Source organism: Meriones unguiculatus, chromosome 9, assembly GCF_030254825.1.
Source record: "Meriones unguiculatus strain TT.TT164.6M chromosome 9, Bangor_MerUng_6.1, whole genome shotgun sequence".
Classification (NCBI taxonomy): Eukaryota; Metazoa; Chordata; class Mammalia; order Rodentia; family Muridae; genus Meriones; species Meriones unguiculatus.
The window spans coordinates 50,267,316-50,290,343 of NC_083357.1; the positions used below are offsets into that span (position 1 = coordinate 50,267,316).

Here is a 23,028-nt window from a genome sequence, read left to right on the forward strand (position 1 = left end):
TTAGGGCCTGTCAGCGGCATTAAACACATGCAGTAAATGCTAAGGAGCCTGGAGTCAAAGCCCACGCTACAGGAGTGAAATCTCTGTTGCTGAGATAAACAATTGATCTTATAGCTTGTCCCACAGCTCACTGCCCAATCATATGATCATGCCTTCAGGGTTATCTTTCTTTCTCTTAGCTTCCCTTCTCCCCTGCCAGGGTTTATTTTATTTAAATAAAGACAGTATTTCCTTCTCTGAGACAGCGCTTCATGAAACCAAGGCTGGCTTCAAACATACTGTGTAGCTTTGGATGGACTTGAACCCCAGATCCTCTCAATTCAACCTTCGAGGCACTTGATTGTAAGTGTAAGCCACCATGCCTGGCCAAGATTGAAATCAAGACTAGAGAGGTGGCTCTAGACTAGAGAGATGGCTAAGAGTAATGGCTGCCCATCCCGGGGGCCTGGGTTTCATTCCCAGCACCTACACCTCAGCTTACAGCCACCTGTAATTTCAGTTCCAGAGGACGTAAAGACCTCTTCTGGCCTCTGTCAGTACCCAGAGTGCCCCGACAGGCATGCAGGTGAAACATCCACACATGTAAAATCAACCAACTAAAACAGATCTTCAAATTGCTGGGGAAGGAAGCACAACAGGCCTTTAACACAGGCAGTGAATCTCTGTAAGTTCAAGGCCTGGCTGGTCTGCATAATAAGTTCTAAGCCAGGCAGAGTTACATGGTAAGACCCCAGTTTAAAAAAAAAAAAAAAAGGTGGTGCCTGTGTAGAATCTTAGTGCTTAGGAGGGTGAGACAGGAGGTTTGACTAAAGAGGGAGAGGATCTAAAAAAAAAAAAAAAAAACCCCAAATCAAACCAGACAAAACAACACACAGCACATCCTCCCACCAGCATGACAGGATTGTATCATAGCAGGCCTTCTACTCGCAGTTTGCACAATCATGTCACAGCCAGCACACTGCCTGTGGTTTGCACAATCATGTCACAGCCAAACTTACTGCCTGCAGTTTCTCCGACGCCAGCTGTGTTGCTTCAGCTGTAATGTGTTCTCGGGGCAGAAATCCTTGTCTCTTCAGGTCTTCTATGTAACTTTCATAATATTCACTTGCACCTTCAGAGGTTTGCTTTCCAGTGCTCTCTCTTCTAGTCTGTGAATTACAGCACACAGAAAAGACACAGCAACTCACCAACATACTCATCTCTTCCGTGAATACCCACATCCTGCCATGAAGGTGTTTAAAAACGACTTTTCCTCAAGAATTACTAGGCTGGTTTGAATGAGAATGTCTCCCACAGGCTCTGATGTCAGGGTTTGACCCCTAGGTGGCAGGTGTTTTTTTTTTTTTGGAGGAGGCTGAGAGGTGTGATCTTGTTGGGGGAAGTACATCATGGGGGAGGGGCAGGCTTTGTTTCGGGTTTCAAAAGTCACACTCTTTGCCTGTTTCCCCTTTCCGCTTTCAGTTGAAGACAGGAGCTCTCAGTTTGCCACTCCAGGGGCCACGCCTGCCTCCTGCCACGCCTCCCTACCACAGCGAGGAAAGACTCCTTCCTTCTACAAGCTGCGTTGGCCCTGGCGTTTATCACAGTGATAGAAAAGGAACACTTAAACCATTCAGTTTTCAAAGAACAGCCTTAGAGCTGGAGTTCAGGGAGGAGAAGGCCCGGGTGGGCAGAACAGAGAGAAAAGACTCCGTGTGGGGAAGCATTTCTTCAAGCACGTGCTCGGGGCCTGTGCAGTCTCACTTTGTACACTGGTTTAATGAACTTTGAAGACTGGCATCCACTCTTTTTTGGGAATGTAGAAGGTCAGTCAAGGTTAGGGAAGGAAAGAAAACTAACTTACCAAGGATGGGGACAGGCATCAGTCAAAACGAAGTAGGCTTTCACTGAGGAAAAGGGCAGGAAGGCTCTGTGGTCAGGCACATAACATGAGCCATGGGCTGTTCCTGCAGCCACGATTGCGGCACTTTCTGCTCTCGGAAACCCATCCCACGACCGTGAGCAACTCGGCTTAGAGACCCCAGACAACAGAGGACGATGGTTTGCCCTGCCTGGGAGTCCTGGTGCCAACGCTGAGGCATACAGCCACAGGGCGAAATCACGCTCCTAGACTGCTCACTGCAGCGATCTCTGAAACTTACAGAAATGACCTATACTCCCTAGCTACTCCATTTAAACAGTAGATGCTAGAGTTTGGGTCTTAACTGTCCCGGGGCCGAAGAGAACCAAAGGGGCCTTGAACCTGCTGGGCAAGACTTCTCTGAGCAGCAGCCCCACCCTAAAGCTTTTCATTCTTTTCTCAGTTGTTAAAAAATGGGTGCTGGAGCCAAACTCAGGTCCCCTGGGCAAGCACCCAGCCTCTGAGCCATCTCTCTAGCTCCAGCCTTTCATTTTTATGAGTTAATTATTTCAGATGGTTTGTTAAGTGACGGAGAGCATCCTAAGAATGGAAGTTTTTTAGAGTTTTCTACTAGGATGTTTCATGAAGCAGGGCAAACAGGAGGAGCCGCTTCTGCAGCCCTCACTACTGCCAGGTGAGTCTTCTCCCAGCAGGCAGACAGCAGGCCTCTGCTGGAGTGCTCGGACGTGAGCTTGCTAAGGATGGAGGGTAACTGGGGCGCACCATTGCAGCCTATACACCGCTATGTCTACCATGGTTTTCAATCTGATGTTGAATTACTTTTTATCCATATAACAAAGTAACCATGTATTTTGGGGCACAAGATTTAATGTTTCCTACCTGGACACAGCTGACCCTGGACTAAGGTTCTAGCTCTGTTCCCACAGAAACCTGATAAAAGTCGGCTGTAAGGCTGGTGCAGTAATGTAGGCTTGTGATCCCGACATCAGAAGCCGAGGCGGGAGTGAGATCTGTCTCAAAATGAAGACCTTTGCACCCATCCAAAAAACAGTCAGCTGCGATTGTTTTGCCGTCCCCGGTAAACTGCAGTGCGATTAGGGCCTCAGTGAACGTCTGGTGGAAACTGAGGCTTTGGGCTTTCTTGAAGAAGGCTTAACTGGTGCCTCTCCACTCTCCTCTGAAGTCCTTGTTATGACAGGACACACTCCAGAGGGTCAGGGCTTCTCAGACGGCCGTGTTTGATGTGTGTGTCTTTCCTGTTCACCAGAGTGACACCTGGGCTAGGGACAAGATAGTAAGCTTCCAGAGCCTGTGTGGATCACTGTGAGGCCCTCTCTCAGGGAAGAATGGCTGCTGTGTCTCTGGCCATGGTAGGTCTGCTAGGTGGACTTTATGTGAGAAGACACGCCTCTTGCACACTTCACTGAGCTCTGAGGTATTCGCCCTGGGTCCATTTTTTTTTTAAATTTCATAATTGTTTTAGATCACAGTGGGCTCTTGAGTTGACACTGAAATAGGACAGAGGTCATGGCTTCTGCAAAACCATCCTTGTCATCTCCAGCTTTATGTGACCATGAGCCCCGAGTACTTCACATGCACAGCAGTGTGAGAACTGTCACAGTGAACCACAGGGAAGACTCTGTTGTGAGGCAGGTATGTGGCTCACGCCAGTAGTCGCAACACTATGGAGGCTGATGAGGAAAAGAGAATAAGGAGGAAAAGATGGATGAGGAGAAAGGATAGAAGAGGAGGAGGGAAGGATGGAGGAGTAGGGGGAAAGATGTAGGAGGAGAATCTTTGCTACCTTTTGATCACTCAGGAGGAAGTGTGCTGATATCACAAAGGGGCAGCCCCCTGGGTCTCGGGAACACTGAAGTTCTACCACCACTGTCTCAGGGCCTCGGTCCACTCCCACCTACAAGACAGGGTGCGTTTAGAAGCAGAGCTATGAAAAGTAGTCACACTCCACATCCGAAAAGGCCTCCTAATAAGCAGAAGCAAAGCATGCTCATTTGAAGAAATATGTTAGAAAACACAGATGTACCAAGGGAGTTAAAAAAAAAATCACTTGAAACCCTGTCACAACGATATAATCACTATGAATATTTTGGCACGTTATTTTCTCTATGTGTTTATGTCACTTTTCACTCTTTTCTTAATATAGAGGGAAATATTCTTCTACATTTACATTTTATTCACTCATCTAAAAACATAAGTGGGCCATCACTCGGAAGGCAAGTGTTGATTTTAATTTGTGTGACTGTCAATGAAGTTTTCTGTTTTCTTCTATGCAAAAGGAACAATTCAACATGGCATGAATATTTGGTGTCAATCTATCCTTTCTGAGTATGAGAAACAGCTAATGACAGAGTGGAGGTGGAGGTTTGCTAACGCCATCTTGATGTTTTCTGTTTTTAAGTAAGTGCTGTGAGTGGCTGGACTGTAGCTCAGCTGGTAGAGTGCTTGCTTACATGCCTGAAGCCCTGGGTTTGATCTCAAGCACTGCATAAACTGGGTGGTGCACACTTGTAATCCTACCATTTGGGAGGCAGAGGCAGGAGGATCAGGAATTCAGTCATTTTCCGCTATGTAGCAAGATCGAGGCCAGCCTGAGGTACACGAGATCCTGCTCAAAACAAACTATATTATGAGCATAAATTACTTTCATTAAGAACAATAAAAAAATGTTCTTCTTCTTTTAAAATTTGGTTGGTTTTGGGGTCTTATTTGAGATGGGGTTTCATTGTGTAGCTAAGGCTGTCTTGAACTCACAACTCTCTGGCTCAGCCTCTTAAGGGTTGGGATTATAGGCCTGAGCCTTTAATCAAGCAAAATTTAAACAAACATCTTCCAAATAGTAAAAACCAACTCGTCGGGCTGGAGAAATAGCTCAGAGGTTAAGAACATTCACTGTTCTTCCAAAGGTTTTGAGTTCAATTCCCAGCAACTACATGGTGGCTCATAATCATCCATAGTAAGATCTGGTGTGCATGCCGAATGTTGTATAAATAAAAAATATATCTTGGAAGGGATTGGGAGGGAATGAGGGAGGGGGCTACAGCTGGGAAACAAAGCAAATAAAATGTAATTAATGTAAAAAAGATTAAAAAAAACAAAAAAACAAAAAAACAACTTGTATTACAGGACATATGATATTCCACCGAATATGAACAATTTTTCAAAGCAATAAGAAAATCATCAAAAAGGAAATGTTTTTGGAAATCATTCAGTTTCTTTTCTCTAAGTAGAAATAAGGCTCTTACTTTTTCCAAGATGTCATATTTCACAACTTCAAAGTCTTGAAGAAAATGAGGCATTTCAGCATCCTCTGCAGAAGCCCTGAAATTTGAATAATTAAACGTTTAAGATGGAAATGGAACTTTAGACCACACAGAGTCCTCCAATGGATCCCTTGATCCCTTCTTATATACACAGCAGGTCCTCAGTGCCTCTGGGTACACTAAAGCCATTGTGGAATGAGCTGGATCCAGCTCTGCACAACTAACGTCTTAGTTACTGTTTTCCGATTTTCACCTACATGGGGGTGGAGTGTGATAATTTAACTCGTGCATTCGGAGACGGATGACCAGGGAGATCTCCATCCTCCTTTTTGTGATTCCCAAGCACTAATGACCCGAATTTGGGTGCCCAGGGAGGTAAGGACAGGCTACAGAAACAGTGACAGAAGACACTGTCACCTTCTCTGGTCACTGTGCTTGGTTGGGCTCTGGCTTCCAGTACTTGCTGGGCCACGTCAAGTCCTTTCACCACATAGAGGGGTCCAAAGTGTCACCTGCCCTTTGCTTGTTTGGCTTGGCTTTTCATGGTAGCGCAGTTCTGCCTCAGCCTCCCATGTGCAGGGGCTACAGGCGTGTGTTCCATTCTTCGCATCATCTATAGTTTTAATAATACTGTGATTGAAGCTTACAAAATATTTTGCTTACTCAGTGATTTCGGTGTTTTCATTCTCTAGGTTGTTGTCCAAAGATAGATCTTCTGTTTCCACTTCTAGAATTAAAAGAAAAACCTGTTGACTATTCAAAGACTTATAACTAATTGTGAAACAACTGCTAAATTGTTATAATTCTTCTTCTTCCTCTCTCTCTCTCTCTCTCTCTCTCTCTCTCTCTGTTTTACAAGACAGGGTTTCTCTGTGTCACCCTAGCTGTCCTAGAACTCATGCTGTAGACCAAGCTGGCCTCAGACTCAGAGATCTGTCTGCTTCTGCCCCCGAGTGCTGGGATTAAAGGCGTGCGCCACCACTGCGAGGCTGGTTATATTATAAAATATAGATGTCTGCTATAGAATTCCCCTCCAGTGTTGTGGGGACTCAACCTCAGGATCTTACACATGCTGGGTAAACACTCCACTGGTGAGCCAAGTGCTCAGCCTCAATTCTGCTTTTTGTTTTGTTGGTGGTTTTTGATTTTTTTTGGTTGAGGGTTTCATCCTGTTGCCCATGCTGGCCATGGATTCCTAGGCTCCAGTGATCCTCATGCACCATCTTACCAGCACAGTAATGACTTTTTTTTTTGTTTTGTTTTTTTGTTTGTTTGTTTTAACACCAACAATTATTCTAGTCCCAGTTAAAGTTATACACGAGGGCTGGAGATGGCTCAGCTTGTAAAGGGCTTACTTTGCAGGCATGAGGACCTGAGCTTGCTCCCCAGCACGGAAGTAAAAAGTTGGGTATGGCAGGGCAATCTTGCAACCCCAAGATTGCAAGGGGGCCAGGTGGGGCTGGAAACAAGAGGGTCCCTGGGGCTTTTTCAAAAGACAGACTAACTAGTGAGCTCCACACCAGTGATTGGTCCTATCTGAAAGGAGATGGACAGCATTTCAAAGGATGATACCCAAGGCTGTCCTTTGACTGCCACAGTGCCACCTGACGCACGAATTTACACACATACACAAAACAAATAAACTGAAATACAATAACATCAGATATTCTGAGGCCAGCAGGCTCTATTAGCCATTTTGAGTCTGACCTCACTGGACTTCACATTGAAGGATTTTGTTTGCCATTTCTGAGTTAAAATGAAGCATGATTACTTTGTAGTATTTCTGGACAAATTTTCCCCCTGTAACACATCTGACATGTGTGAATGTCTACCATGGCAGCTATCACACACTGACTACTTGGCAGGACACGCTCACCAGAGCAGCTCTTTTCCTCTGGGAGTGGCGTGAGAGCCAGTGAGCTTGAGTCATAACTCTTCACATCCAAGAGTCTCCGCTGTCTGACGGAGTCCCATATGAACTCTGGGTTTGCAATCTGGACATCGTTCTTTTGGATGGAGCTCAGTTGGCACCGGCTCAGGACGTCAGCGCTGTCTACGATGATGTGTGTGCACTGGGGACAAAGGTAAAGGCAAACTTTAAGAAGAGCATTTGCATCTGTATCTTTTACCCCCAAAGGCAGTTTATGGTGATTTTTCCAGATGTGTGAAAAACTTTATAACTTACACTTCTAGAAAAACGTAAACACACACACACAGGCTGCTCCCTCTCCGCCTCCCAGGTCTGGATCAGACCTAGGGCCTCGGCTATGCTCAGGAAGCACTCTGCCACAGAGCTACAACCCCTACCCTCAGCCACACAGATTAGACCGTGGTTATGGGTGAGCTTCCACGTTCCCACTGCTGTGAACGCACTCATGCATCCATCTTTATGTACTTGCTCTGTTATTTCTGTAGTCAAGAAAGGAAGGTACAAAAGGTAATTCTTTTGTTACTTTGCAGTTCTATTTAGTTTCTTTTTAAACTGGGAGTGCACACATGTGTATGTGTGTGATGTGTTTGCTCACCCGGTGAGTACGGCACATGAGCCACACTGTGCGTATGGAAGTCAGAGGACAACATTGGAGGTCGGTCTTCACTGTCTACCTGTCTGAGGTAAGGTCTCTTCTCTGTCATTTGCCACAGATATTACAGGACATTTCAAGGATTCTTCTGTTCCTACCTCCCAGGGATTACAGACCAGGCTCCTTCATTCACATGGGGTCAGGGGGTTCATCACATTCAGGCCCTCAGGGTGGCGTGGCCAACGCTTCACCCTGAACTGTCACCTCAGCCTCCATTTTTTATATAGTGTGAATAAACTATATAAAAGTCCATGCAGGTTATAAACATTTATAAAGTGATAGGGGTTTCCGCCAGCCCTCCCCCACTGCTCCCAGTGCCTTCTCTCAGAGGTTCTTCTGTGACCTGCTCCTCATAGATCTTTCTGGAGCTCTTCTTTGCAGACAAGAGGTATGACTACACAAAGGAGGGCTTGTTTTTATACTATTTGACCTTCTTTTCCTGCTTAAATAAGGTTTATTTTCAAGTTCATTCCTTGTCTATCTGTCTATCTATTCCTCCACCCACCCATCCACTTATCCATCCACCCACCCACCCATCCACTTATCCATCCACCCACCCAACCATCCAGATGCTTATTTACTGTTTTATGTTGTTGCATTTTTCCTTTTAGACCGTCTGACCATGTAGCCCAGCCTGGCCTGGAACTTGACCCTCCTGCCTCAGCCTTCCAAGTGCTGGGATTACAGACATGTCCCACCATTCCTGGTTTTGCATCTCCTTTATCACTACTGCTGTGCACATTTCAAACATTTACATACAATGGGGAAAAAAAGGAGTCCAAACTATCTCATACGCAGGATGAAAGAGCTTCCTGAACAGCAGAAAGCACGGGTAACTGTCCAGAAGGCAGTGTACCATTACTCTTAAGTGGGTTATTTACCCAGCCATGGGAACGGGGAGGCTGGAAAGTCTCTCACGTGATGGAAGCATTGCTCTGCCTGAACTGGAGGTGAGCGGGACATTCCCTTTGTGGTACCCTTTGGGAGCTGAACTTGCCTCCCAGGGTAGATGAGCTCACTGTGGCTAGTTCAGGGGGTAGACCCCTGAAAGGCAGCCAGGGTCAGACCTATCAACAGAGGGACAAACAAAGGACAGGGCCAGCAAGTGCGGGGTATAATGCCTTTAAACTCTCATTTTGCCTTTTTTAATCTGAGCACTCGGGAGACAGAGGCAGGCAGGTCTCTGAATTCAAGGCCAGCCTGATTACAGAGTGAGTTCCAGGACAGCCATGGCGGTACAGAGAAACCTGACCCCAATCCCACCAAATAAAATGAATAAAAAAGAGAAATTGCCTTAACAATTTTCAAGATTACATCCACTCATGAAACTGTATCTTAATGCTTGGGCCTACAGTTCCTCTCTCAAGAAGCAGTAGCTCCCTTTAGCTCTTATGAGATAAGCTACCACAGAAAGAATAGTTCACAATGCTTTCTGCCCCAACCCCTGCTCCACCCTCACTGTCCCCGGCTGTGAGCCCAGCACTGACCTACTGGCCAGCGATACAGTGTGCCTTTTGCAAGCAGGTACAATATGACTTTTCTCTTTTGAGAACAGTCCGAAACGTTCTTTCCATCTTTGACTAAACCCAGATTTACAAGATAGAGACAATGCTACAAAATGTCCACAGCAGAAGTCTGGGTTGGGCTGTGTCCTCTGGCAGCCCCTGCTTCTCTGGCCCATTCCTCAGGGGGCCATGTCCCGGTGTCTCCACACTTCTCTGTCTCCTGCTGCCTGTCTTCTCTGCTTACTCTCTAACCACGAGAGGTGTTCCCTGCCCATGTCACAGTAATCAGAAAGCAACTGGTGAGATTTGGAAATACCTGAGGATTTAATAAAAAGGAAAACTTTCCACCGTTTTCCTTAATATCGGTTTGCAGCTTTTTCTTCTGTTGACGAGGTAAGTGTTTGACTTTCAAGCAGAATATACAATTTGCAAAGATTCCCAAAGTCATCCTGAAAGAAAAAAATAGTTTTGAGTCATAGGTTTTTGCTTGCTGCTGTAACTGCATGACTTTAAAGTTTCATACATGCATATATTACACATGGAACTCATTCCCTCTCACATCTCTATTCCCCTTCCCACTCCTTCTATTGATCCTTTTTGACCTCCCAGATGGTTTTACTTCTATATACATACACATATATATTACATATATAAACATACATGTGTGATTTTTATGTAGCCATGTGAAATTTAGGAAGCACACACAGAAGAAAACGTATCTGTCTTCCTGTAACTGGTTTAATCCAGTTACATCCGTTTTTTTTTTTTTTTTTTTTGCAAATGACATGATTTTGTTCCTCTTTATGGCTGAAAAAATTCCATTGTGTACATACATCAAATACCTCTTATCTGTTCTTGTTTCTAGACACCTAGGTTGGTTCCATAATTTAACTATTGTGAATAAACATCCACGCGCAAACCTCTCTGTGATAGGTCAACTCCGTTTTTTTCGGGATGAGGTTTTCTGTAGCTGAACCCTGAACTCCCGACTCCACTGCCGCCACCTCTTCCGTGCTGGGATTACAGGCGTGAGCCACTGCGCCCAGTTTATATGTGCTGGGCACTGAGCCCAGGAACGCTAGGCAGACTTTCTGCCAACTGAGCGACGCCCCCAGCCTGACTATGGTTTTTGACACTTTACCCCCATTTCACAGAGCAGGAACAGTGCCCAAAGTCATATAAACCAGTCTAACAGAGGGGCCGGCCTGGAATCTAGCTTCAGCCTTCAAGTGAGTCAGACCTGAATGGGGGCAGAATACAACCCTTTCCTTCAGAACGGGAATTGCATGCGGCTGTTTGACATGCAGTGTAATTTGATCTCTACGGAGCTCTCACTGGCCGGGTATTGTCCCACAGTTCATTTATTCTGGTTGGCCCACAGGTCATGAACACTCAATTCAAGTGCTCTAGCAAGACAGGCGGCCTAGCCCGACCCTCACAAGCCGCTACAGGGCGGGATGGCAGGCTCAGGGACCGCACAGCAGGGCCTTTTGGGAGCAGGGCTAGGGCCCATCAACGTTGTCCCTCAGTGTAGCTCTGAGATGATGAGTCAATGCAACATTTGTATTATGGGCACAATGATGGACAGACCATCGATTTCCTCCACTGTAGGCCTGAGTCTCCTCATCAGGATCCTCCCTCAGAAGGACCATCAAACACAGGAGGTGAGAGAGTCCCCAGAATGAAAACGTGAACAGGGGCAGAGGGCAGGGGCGCCTGCCACCACGCTGGAACTCCACATGCACATATACATGGAAAAGATACGAAAGTAACACAAGCATCACAAGAGCGGACAAGGGTGACTAGTCTGGGGGGGGGGCTTCGACAGCCAGAGGGAGAGGGCAGGACCAGTGCAGAGAGAACACTCGGCTACCTCTACTCGTTTATGATTTCTGTGTGTTCTGACTTTTTTTTTTTTTTTTTAATTTGAGGCCTGCTAAGCACATACAGGGCTACCCCTGCAGCTGCAGCATTTTAAGTGTATTTATTGTCATACTTTTTGTGCATAGTGCTGAGGTTGGAACCCGAGGGCCCAAATATTCTTCCATCCTGCTACACCCTGAGCCCCCTTTGCAGGCCTGGTTTGTTTGCTTTTGAGTTGCTTCCCATTTAGAAGATGTTTTTTAAGATATTTATTTTTAGTATTTTAAATCATGTGTATGCATATTCATGGGGTGGGGTGTGTGCAAATGAGTGTGGGTGCCCTCAGAGGTTAAGATGTCACATCCAACTACAACCGCAGTTTGCGGCCACCTGTCATGGGGGCTGTGAAAGTAAATCATGTCCTCTGTAAGAGTAGTATGCCATTTCTCCAGTCCCCTAAAAATGCTTTTCATGAATATATCTTAATTATGCATTTCATTATGACATTTTCCCAAGTCATACACACACACATACCAATTTTTGAGACAGATTTTTTTTTTTTTTAATGTAGCCGTGGCTGGCCTGGCACAAATTTTATAACCCAGTCTTGAGCTTGCAACAATCGTTTTGCTTCAGCCTGTGTCCCAGGATTAGGGCTAGCTCAAGTCATTCCCCACCCCCACCCCCACATAACCTTGGCTGTCCTGGATTCACTTTGTAGACCAGGCTGGCCTCAAACTCAGAGAGATCCACCTGCCTCTTCGTCCCGCGTACTGGGATTAAAGGTGTGCGCCACCACTGCTGGCTTCAAGTCAGTCTTAAAGGAGTCACTTTCCAGCGAATATCGTTGACAGTGAATTTAGGGGCGTCTACTGAGTATACATCAAAGCAGTGCCACATCTGGTCCCCTGCCTCCTGCCAAGAATCAAGGAGCCCCTACGATCATGCTGCCCTGCCCTCCGTCTCTCTGCTCATGATGTTAATAATAACACTTCTAACAAATTCCTTGGTATCAGTGGACTTGGAAAGGGGCAGGGAGGAGATGACGGAGGGAGGGTGGGATTGGGAGGGAATGAGGGAGTGGGATACAGTTCGGATACAGAGTTAATAAAATGTAACTAATAATAAAAATTTTTAAAAAATTAAAAAAAAAAGAAAAAAATTCCTTGGTCTGCTGTAATTTGTCAGTGTCCCCTTGAACTATTGTCCCATCTAAAAACCAAAGCTAACATGACTATCCCAGCTTATAGCAATAGTAGTATGTGCTATTTGGGGAATGTTTTTAGTTTTTATGGCTAAATGGTTACTCTAAGAATCCTATCTATGGGTTCACAGCATACATGGTAATAGAAATGTAACTGCTCCTTGCTGCCTGTCACATAGGCAAAAACCAGAACTGAATCATCAATCTCCGCTTTATTCAGAAAATAACTCGATAGTGGATGACCTTAAAGATCTGTCTTCTAGCTCATCTCTAGGCAGACTATAACAAAGGCAGCCTATCATTTCAAGGTCTAGTCTTGGCCCTCTGGCCGTGTGGTTGACTCCCTGTGGCTGATGGTGGAGGTCTGCTCCATCCTGTCTCCTCTCCCTGTGTGGCCACTGGGTCTCACATTCCTCCTGAGCTGCCCTTACGATGACACTGAATTGAGGTTGACTCAGAACAAACAAATGAGCAGGATGTACATGCAGCTTCCTTCTTCCACAAGGAAGTACAAATGTGCTGCTATAATGTAGATGATGAGGGACCCTATTAAAAATATGACCGAGTTCAGTTATGGATCAGACCCGTGGCTCAAGAACATAGAAGCTTTTTTTTCTAGCTCCCTCCCACCAACTTCCTTCCACCCTTTGTCCCTACCTCCCTCTCCTTCTCTGTCTTTCTCCTTCCCTTACCCTCTCTCCCTCCCAACCTCCTTTGTTCTCATTTTTGCCTTCCTTCTCTCTCTCTCTCGCTCCCTCTCTCTCTCTCTCTCTCTCTCTCTCTCTCTCTCTCTTTTCTTCTTGAAATGCTAGAGCTCTAGCCCAGGGCTTGTACTCAAAGCCTTTGTCACAGAGGTGCATTCCCCTGTGCAAATCTGTACTTCTAAAGTAAAGAATAAATGACAGGAGGCTCAAAGGTTTGGCTCGTGACAACCACCACGTAGTTAGCACATACTACCTCCATTTGCCAAAAAGCTACTGAGGCCGCCTGTCAAGGATCCAATCACGGCAGCTTTCTCTGCCCCTTGAGTCAGTGACTTTTGAGATGTGGCTGTGTGACTCAAAGGAATGCGCCAGCCTGCCACCTGCTCAGAGGGTCCTGTACAGGGTGATACAGGGGAAGTAAGAGCATGTGGCCTCTACTGCTGCTGTCCACTTCCAAACTAGCCTGATTGCTTAGATGGGGCAAGGGGTAGGTTCTCCTAGCCCCTAGGCAGGAGGGGCTGGAAAGCAGACCTCGGGAGCTTCCTCTCAGAACTACTAAGGCTCACTCCGTTCACTGCAAAGAACTCAACCATCCCCTCCGGGTCAGTGCTGAGACCACAGGAAAAAGCCCAGATCTTGACCTTTGAAGATCGGCTTGCCAAGGAAGGAACTGATTTAAGAGCGTGTTGAATTATGCCAAATAAAGTTTCTTTTTCCTGTAAATGCCACAATATCCTTGATCATAGCTTTATGGAGCCCTTTGGGGAAAGCCATTTCTCAGGCCTGGATGAAGACCTAACATTCCAAGCTGCCCAAAACATAAGAGTTAATTCAGCTCGGCCCCGTCAATCACCTGGCTGAGGCAACAGGGAACAACTGCTTGTCAGAGAGCCTGAATCTAACCTGTCACAGTGGAGACAAGAGGCACCCGGGTTTGATAGCCCTGAGAGGTCAGGGTGTGACTCAGCCTCAGCAGCCACCTCTGTGCCTTTACAGCGAGCGTTGAGAACAACAGGACGGTTAAGACTTGGGAGGTCTTGGGAGTATTGAAACCGGTGCCTGCCTGAGATCTCAGTCCTGGGGTGGCTCCTCACATCCTACCTGGGAGACATGTTCAAGGTAGCCACCCCAGGGGGTACAGTCTGGGGAGCCTGAAGGGGTGGGAGAAGCTGCCCTGCCTGTACACTGGAAACTGAATGTGACCAGAAGACAAGATACTGATGTGAAGACCAGGGTGAGGGGGGCAGCACAGGGGCTGCAGCGACCTACACCCCAAGGAGGGCCCCCAACTTCAGCGGACTTCCCTGACGCACAACAGGTCCCCAACTTCAGCGGACTTCCCCGATGCACAACAGGCAGCCTTCCGTTTCCTTCCTTCCTTTCTTTTAAAGATTTATTTCATGTGTGTGCCCCGTGTATGTGCGGTGACTGAAGGCCAGAAATGGGTGCCAGATCCCCTCCAGGAGAAATGCACTTCAATGTAACAAGAGCTAAATATGACAAGCCTATAGCCAACCTATACAACACGGGGAGTTTCCTGAGACGAGGGTAGCCACTCTCCACTCTTCTCAATATGGTGTTGGAAGTCTTACTGGACTAGTAAGAAGAAACAGAAATACACATGGGAAAGGGAAAAATTTAATTTATCCCTATTTCTGCCTTAAAAAAATTAAATGAGAGCCCAGTGGTGGTGGTGGTGGTGGTGCACGCCTTTAACCCCAGCGCTCAGGAGGCAGAGGCAGGCTGATCTATGCTTTCAAGTCCAGCTTGTCTATAGAGCAAGTTCCAGGACAGCCAGGGCTACACAGAGAAACCCTGTCTTGAAAAACCAAAGAAAAGAAAACAAATAAACAAAAACATCAAATTAGAAATAAATCTAACAAAGATGAAATACCTCTTTTGATGAAAACTTTAAAACACAATTGGAAGAAGAAACCAGAAGGAAAGCTTCCCATGTGAGTGTATTGACAGAATATTATAAAAATAGCTGCATTGTTGAAAATGATCTACAGATTCAAAGCAATCCCCACTAAAATCCCAAAGACAGTCTTTATAGCAGTAGGAAAAAAATTCACGTGGAAGCACAAAAGAGCCCCCAATAACCAGAGCAATCCTGAGCAGAGAGAACAAACTCATCTCAGGTTACACTGTGAGCCACGGTAACAAAAACCTGCTACTGACGTAAAAACAGACAGATAGATGGATGCAACCGAATAGAGGATCCAGAAATAAGCCCACATAACTACACAGACCTAATTGTTGACAAAAGTTTAAAAACCTACATAGTGGAAAACGGTGCCTTCCTAGCGAATGGTTGTGGGTAGTCTTCACCACCCACATGTCTTCCTGTTAGGATGTCCCAGGGATGCCCATCCAGAACTGCCTTCCTATTGGCCTCCCTGCACGGGTCCCTGCGTCGGTCGCCTGCTACTCTTCCCCCATTGGCTGTTTCCCACTCTTGCCATCATTTCTACAGGCGGGCTAAAGGAGTAAGGAACTATGCTTTATTTACAAGCCTAGCTAGAATCCAGATCACTTGAGAACACTCACACACAAAGCCCAGAATTACAGCAAAGCTTTCTGACAGTGTCAACATGGCCGGACTAAAGATGAACGGAATGGAATGGAATGGTTAAGCCCTGGAAGGCAGAGCACAGCTTTAGCCCTGGGTAACTCTGCATGACACACAGAGTTAAACCTGTGTGTAAGTCCTTCCTGAAAAAAGATGAGAAATTCTGCATCGCCCTCACAACCCAGAGTGATTTTCTACCTTAAATTACCACACTTGACTTGCTGACATTTATGGATTGTCATTTGGCAGTCCTCAGGATCCATAGAAGGCGGAGGTCTACCACTCCGCCCCTAATGCATCACGCCGCACCCCGGCAGGGACTATTTTACTGACCTGTATGTTTTCTTTCGGGGCCTTAGGAAACCGGACCCCTGCAAGAAATATGCCGGGAGTGAAGAGGCCCACTGGAGAGCTTCATTTTAGTGAGGTTTCTCTTGTCGCAGAGATCAAAACCAAAAGCAACTTGAGGAGGAAAGGGTTTATTTCCTCTCCTAGCCTACATCATGAACTCCAGCCCGGAAGCTGGAGGCCTGTGGCTCTCAGTCTGTGGGTCGCGACCCCCCTCTGGGGAGTTGAATGACTTTTTTACAGGGGCCACCGAAAACCATCGGAAAACACAGATATTCACATTATGATTCGTCACAGGAGCAAAATTACAGTTACGAAGTAGCAACGAAAATAGTTCCGTGTTTGGGGGCCAGCACAACCTGAGGGGCTGTGCTAGGGGGTCGCGGCGTTAGGGTAGTTGGGGATGCCGCTTACGGGCTCGCTCGCTGCTTCTGCTCCCGGCTCCCTTACACAGCCCGGGGCGCCGGCAGAGGCGGCACCACGCGGGCTAAGCGCTCCTCCCTCAGCTGCCATCAGCGAAAGCAGTTTCTCGGCTGAGGCTCACTTTTCCCAGGTGTGTCAACCTGACAAGACTAGCCGCAGCCCGGGAGCACCTGCCGGCAGGGCAGAGGCGTAAATCCACCCAGCACAAACCGAACAGGGCGTGTTCCCCAGCCTTTCTCCTCAGTCTCGGCTAAGCTGTGGATGAGCTCACCCCTCCCCTTTCACTCATGTTTACTTTATATCTTCATTTTTAATAGGACCCAGAGCTAAGCTTTACAGTCAGGCTTGGCTATACTTCAACTCCAGACCTCAGGGAGCTCAATGGGCTTCTCCCACGGCGCTTCCTAGGCGACCAGATGACGTTCTCCGCAGTATGCACCAAACTACTGTACTTTTGCAGATTTCCTTGGAAATCCGGGTTTCAGAAAGTCAAGAAACGTTGCGTTCCGCGGCGGTTCTTTTCCCAGGACAGGGGTGGGTCTGGGGGCGTAGACAGGGATGGCCTCCCCAGCGCAGCTGGCCCGGGGCCCTGACCCCTGCGCAAGGCGCCGTCGACGGTCGCGGCCGCCCCGGCCGCCCCGGCCGCCCCAGCCAGGACTACCCGGGCCAGGACTACCCAGGCCCTCGGGGCTGTCAGACGGCGCCCGCGCACCCACGCACCTGCCTGGAGATCCGGACCTTCCCGGCGCCGGCCGATCCCCTCCTGCGTCCCCTGGGTTCCAGCCGCGGTGCTTACGCTCCGGGCGCGGCGGGGCGGGACCGTGCCTGCGCCCCCCGCACCCCGGGCCTACGCGCTGTCGCCTGCGCCCTTGGCAGGGTGTCCCGCGACTCTCCCTGTTACTTCGCAGGCAGGCTGGAAGGCCCCGCCCGGGCAGGCGGAGCTCCGAATCAGCCTAGCCTTTCCGGACTTTCAGTTTCTCTCTCCGACTGTAGATTGCCAGTAGGGATAAATCCAAAGTTTGAATTTGGGTGACGTGATGGAGAAATAATTGTGGATGGGGGCTAGAGTGCCGGAATCCCAAGACAGGTAAGAAACAGGTTTCCCAAAAGTTTTGGATCAAACAGGAAAATTCAGGGCTGAAGAGGAAGCTCATTGGTAGAGCGTTTGACAAACGCTGGTTTCGATTTTCAGCAGCAACAGTGGAAGAAAGTGACTTTCCTGACTTTGAAACGTACAATAGGTTCCGTCGCTAGGTAGAGACGCTCAAAGATGGGGCCAGGGCTATACAGCTCAGCTGGTTGATAGTCTGTCGCGTGTGGGCCCCGGGTGCTAGGGTCAGAAATGTACTGGGTAGGGACTGATTTGGAAATAATCTGATTCCTGAGAATACGATGAATGGAATGAGAATTAAAGGTCAAGAAGAGAGAGCTGAGTGTAAAAGGTGAATTCCGGCGCCACGATTTATTGCTGGGACGTTGTAGACAAGGCCCTTCACCCGGTGTGGGGCTCAAGTCTCATCAAACATTTATAAGGTTGTATCACAATCACTTTATGCTGGATGTGACTGCTTGCTCTGTAACCCAATTCCAGGCTGGGCAGATAGGGTCGCCCTGTGTAGCCCTGGCCGGTCTGCGCTGGCTGTGACGGCCAGGCTGTCGTCTGCCTCTGGAGTGGTGGGATTAAAGGCTTGTGTCACTGTGCCAAACAGGGAGACCCTAGCTTTAAAAAAGAAACCCACTGATAGTTTAATAGACAAATGGAAGTGTGCAAAACGATCTTTACAATTCTCTTTAACAGGCACACTCTGTATAAAGGTATAATTTGTGACAAAACCCTTCAAATGTGGAGAGATTGAGATGTATGAGGAGCATAATTTTTGTCTGTTTTCATATGAATTGATCATATTTTTATAGGAAAAGACCAAGGCACCAGGAACAATCTATGTTCAACAGTTTTAGGTAAATTTAACACAATAAAAATCAGAAAATGCTGTCTCCAAACCATAATGACATGAAACTAGAAACCTGGAATAGGAAAAATTGAAAGCAAAAATATATGGGGATTAATGTTTCACAGAAGTCACAGGACATTAGGGATCATTCTGAGTTGAATAAAAAATAAACCAACATACCAACACTGGCGGGAGATGGTAAACGCGTTCTAATAGAAATTTACACTGTGAAAGCTGACATTTACAATTGTGTGTGTGTTCCAGAAGATCCCACAGTCAAAGGACAGTTGTCAGAGCTGCTTCTCTCCTTCCACCTGGAGTCCCAGAGATTGAACTCAAGTCACCAGGCTTGGCTAGCAAGTGATTTTACCTTGAGCTAAGCTGTCTTGCAGGCTTGAATGCCTACATTTAAACAAGAAAAATGCCAAACCAACAGCCTAATTTTATATTCAAGGAACCAGAAAAACTAGGGGAAATGAAACAAAACAAACAACAGCAACAAGAAAAAAAAAAAAAAAGCCAGGTGTCCTGGCCGGCACCTATAATCCCAGCAATCAGGAAGTACAAAGGAGGTCTGGCTGTACTGCCATACATTTGAAGGTTTCCTGGATTACAAAGTTACAGACCAGCCTGGGCTACAAAGAAAGAGTCTGTCTCAAGAAAAAACAAAACAACAACAAAAAAAACATATATATACTAAAAACTTATACTATATAATATATTATATAATGTGTAATTATGTAAAGTATTACAGTTGTGTAATTGAGCATTATATAAGGTATGGTGGCGTGTGTCAGCAACATGACTGTTGTTTTGGCACTCAGGGTGTGGAGGCAGGATGGCTGTAAGTTTGAAGTCAGCCTGGCCTAAGAAGACCTGTCTCAAAAATAAAACCAAACACTAATAAAAGATATAAATTATCGGACTCACTGATAGAGTCCTTCTCGGCTTGTAAAATCCCTGTGTTTGGATCTCTAGCACTAAAACTAAATGAAAGAAAGAAAGGGACGGAAGCTCAGGTTAGTTAGTAGAGTGCCAGCGCACAGCAGAAGACTTGCACCTGATCCCCAGCATTCATTAAAAAAAGAAAAGACTCCTGTGCATGGCGGCATGCGCTTGTCCTAGTGCAGTGCAGCCCGAGAAAGACAGGAGGATCTTGCTGGTCAGAGGGTGTGACACTTCTGAGGGCGCCGAAGCAGACATCGAGTTTCTGGCTTGGCTTCCACAGGCAAATTCACGGCATGCCTGTGCAACCCTCCCTACTCATGTGCTTACACATTCTAGCAAACACACACACACACACACACACACACACACACACACACACTCTAAACCATAGGCAAAAATACCAGTGTGCCAGTATCTTGGCATTGCTGTGCTGCACTTCAGCAAAGAGTAAGGCAGAACTCTCCTTTTTTGTGCACTTCTAAACGTTACGATTCAGACCCTCTAGCGTGTGGCAGACCTGATAAACTCCTTGCTCTACAGATTTACTCATTTTCATGGTCTTTTTGCTGCAAGTTCCAGGCTCTAGTAATAGTTAAATCTATAACAAAACATAGCTTTAAAAAGTCTTCAGCAACCAGTGTTGTTGTTGGAAGCTGTGTGTGTTCACATGTGTGTGTGCTCAGTAGCTGTGGATGTATGTGTGGGGGCTAGAGGACTGTTTCAGGCACTGTGCCTCCAGTGCCAGCCACTGGGAGTCATTAAGAATGCCAGACTGGCTAGCCAGTGAGCACTAGGGATCTTCCAGTCTCTGTCTCCCAGAACTGGGAGATGTGTGTAAAAAAAATACATACATATGTGTGTGTGTGTGGACACATATCATATATATAATATATAATATATGTCATATATAAAATTTTCTATAGGCCTGATAGCATGAATTCCACTCCAAGAACTCATATCAAAGTAGGAGAAGCCATATGCACACACATGTGAACACATGATATATATGATACAATACATAACATATTTATTTACATTTGGTTTTTTCAAAACAGGGTTTTTCTGTGTAGTCTTGGCTTTCCTGGACTCACTTTGTAGACCAGGTGGCCTCAAACTCAGAGAGCCACCTGCCTCTGCCTCCTGATGAGGACAGATAGGAAAAAAAGCAAGCAAACAATGACCTTCACTCAGCAAAAACAATGACCAGACCCTTGTCTTTGAGATAGTGTTTCTTAGCAACCAACCCAGACTTCTTCTTAGTAGCTCCTGACCTCCAGCCAAAACTCCAAAGCCCCAATCTTCAAGGATGAGCTAACCACCCCCACCTTCAATTGCAGCTGCATCCACACTTGGCAGGACTGGCCAAGCTTGAGCACCTAAGACTAACCAATTATCTTACTTTATAGCTTCCTCATCCAATCCTAAATTGCCAAAACTGCAACTTCAAATTTCCGGCAATTTTTCTTTTAAAAACCTAAAGGTCTCTGTCTCCTGGTGCCACTCTTTGCTGACCAGCAGGGGTGACCCCCAATGTGCAATGGTTAATAAACCTCTTGTTTTTGCAACGAGTCTTGGTCTGGGGGAGTTTCTGGGAAGGGCATGATCTTGGACTACTGAGCTGTGAGACCCCAGGTCTTACATACCCACTGAGACATCTTGCCAGCTTTCAGCTTTTTTTTTTTTCCCCAAAATGTTGGTATTGTGTGTTGTACTCTGGTCTTTATGCTTCCAAGCCAAGTGCTGTATGGATTGAGCCATCTCCCCATCCCTAGAAACTTCTCTGGGTTGGGATATGATGGTTTAGCAGGTTCGAGAGCTTGTTGTGAAGCCCTGAGTTCAGTCCTTAGCACTGTATAAAAACAGGCTTGGTATATGTCTGTAAATCTGCAGTCTGGAGGAGGAGGCAGAGGGGTCAGAAGTTGAAGGTTATCTTTAGCTATTCAGTGAGTTCAAGGTCAGCCTGGGCTATACGAAATCCTGTCTTAAAAATAAACAAAAAAATAAACTTTTTTTTTTTTTTCTCTACTAATTACTTGTCTTATTGCTGTGACAAAAGCAGCTTCAGGAAGGAAAAGTTTGTTTTGGCTTATAGTTCTAGGGGATACAGTCCATCACAGCAGGGCTGGTCTGGTTGCAGGAGTGAAGAGTTTAAGTTAGCCTGGGTGTAGTTAGCTCTATTTTTGAAATAAAGAGTCATCTTGACTGGGAGCTGAATTCAGGTACCAGGAAATATCACAAAATGTGCAGCTGGCAGAAAACAAAGTTAACTCTCCTAGCAACAACCTCCAGGAAATATCACAGAATAAATACTTCATAGAAAATAGAGACAATCTCCCTGGCAATAATCAATGAAAATCGGTTGAGAATCGGGCGGGAAAAATTTCCCCAATGTTTCAGATATAGTTTAAAAGAATAGCCATTTTGATCATATGTTTTAGGCCATTGTGCCTCAGAGAGGCATATGTCTGAGGTAATTGTGATTCAGAGGTGACCTTGGCCCTCTAACTTTTACCTAATCCTGTACCGTCAAGGCGCATGTGCCCCCCCCACTTGCTGTCATGGAAACCCCCTGCTCACAGACTTTCCCTTTAAAAACCCTGCTCACTCAGGGCTCAGGGTCCCACTTCTCTACTGCTGCGTCAGTGAGACTTGGATCCCGAGTTCGATCGCTCTCGTAATAAAGCTCTCTTGCTATTGCATTGAGTCGTCTCCTGGTGGTCTCTGAGGGTCCTGTGAACCTGGCATTACAGGAGAAGGAGGTGGCTGATCACATCTTGTCCACAGTCAGGAAGTAATGAGTAATGTCTGCTTTTCCTTGAATTCAATCCAGGTCTTAGCCCATGGAATGGTGCCACCCATGTTAGGGTGGGTATTGCCACCGTAATGAACCTAATGTAGAAAGTCTCTCACTCACATGCCCAGAGGTTTGTTTCCATGGCGATTTCTGAATCCTATCAAAATGATAAAACTAGCCATCGTGTTCTAATGGAACTTTTTAGAAATCTGGGGTTTCAGACTCTTTCTCACCCCTCAAGTGGGGTTGCCTGTGGGTTTTCTTGCATTTATTTACCTGGGGGCTAGATACTTGCAGCTTTAATTTCTTCCTCATGCTATAATTAGCCCTTTCAAGTCTGGATCTGTCATCTCTCAGCAGTTCTACCACTAGTCTAGAGGAGAAAGCTCCTCTGAACATCTTCTCATACCTGTCTTAGCCAGGCCCTGTGGGAACATGGACCATGAATGAAGCTCTATGAGGAGAATTATGATTGCTTGTGAGAAAGCACCAAGAGAACAGGGCTCAGCCCTCCAAGCACAAAATTGTTCTCAGAATGTGCTTTTGTGCCTCTCCAGGCAAAGTGAAGCAGGAGTGGGTTACCTGAAGATGATGTTCCCAAGCTCAGGTAACTCTCCTAACTATCTACAGCCTAACTCATGCAAACATTCCCTCATGCCTTATACAACTTGAACTCATGAGAACTTTGCTCATTTGACCTTGCTTAATTCTCAGAATACCCTCAGAATATAAATTGTTTGTTGCCCTGAATAAAGTCTGTCATTACATGAGATTTTAGTCCTAATTTTTAGGTTCCACCCTCTCAGGTTCACACTACCAACTAGGCTCAATAGTGAATTCCTGTAGTCCCTGCACTTGGCAAATCCACAGAGGCTATACGATCAGGTATTCAAAGTCAGTGTTACCGAAATAGTGTGTTCAAACCTGGTCTGGACTACACAAGATCTTGTCTTAAAAAAAATAAATTACAAATAAAACGTATGGGGGCAGG

The 23,028-nt window shown here is 46.3% G+C and overlaps 1 protein-coding gene across 10 annotated transcripts in view; it reads right to left on the minus strand.

The window, feature by feature from the left end:
* Parp4 (poly(ADP-ribose) polymerase family member 4) overlaps positions 1 to 23,028 on the minus strand; it is a 94,615-nt gene that overhangs the window by 69,142 nt on the left and 2,445 nt on the right. For 3 of the 10 annotated variants that reach the window (XR_009594185.1, XM_060391142.1, XM_060391141.1), the window contains exons 1-7: positions 17,064 to 17,210; positions 9,546 to 9,678; positions 7,019 to 7,214; positions 5,806 to 5,869; positions 5,125 to 5,200; positions 3,666 to 3,776; positions 999 to 1,148 (exon numbers count right to left, since the gene is read on the minus strand). Coding sequence is in view for 9 of the 10 variants with exons in the window: in XM_060391142.1 (XP_060247125.1) it covers positions 999 to 1,148; positions 3,666 to 3,776; positions 5,125 to 5,200; positions 5,806 to 5,869; positions 7,019 to 7,214; positions 9,546 to 9,677 (729 nt within the window). In the remaining variant the exon portion in view is untranslated. Of the gene's footprint in view, positions 1 to 998; positions 1,149 to 3,665; positions 3,777 to 5,124; positions 5,201 to 5,805; positions 5,870 to 7,018; positions 7,215 to 9,545; positions 9,679 to 15,905; positions 15,928 to 17,063; positions 17,217 to 23,028 lie in introns of those variants that run through there. The other 7 variants (XM_060391139.1, XM_060391137.1, XM_060391138.1 and 4 more) reach the window with 5 other exon arrangements.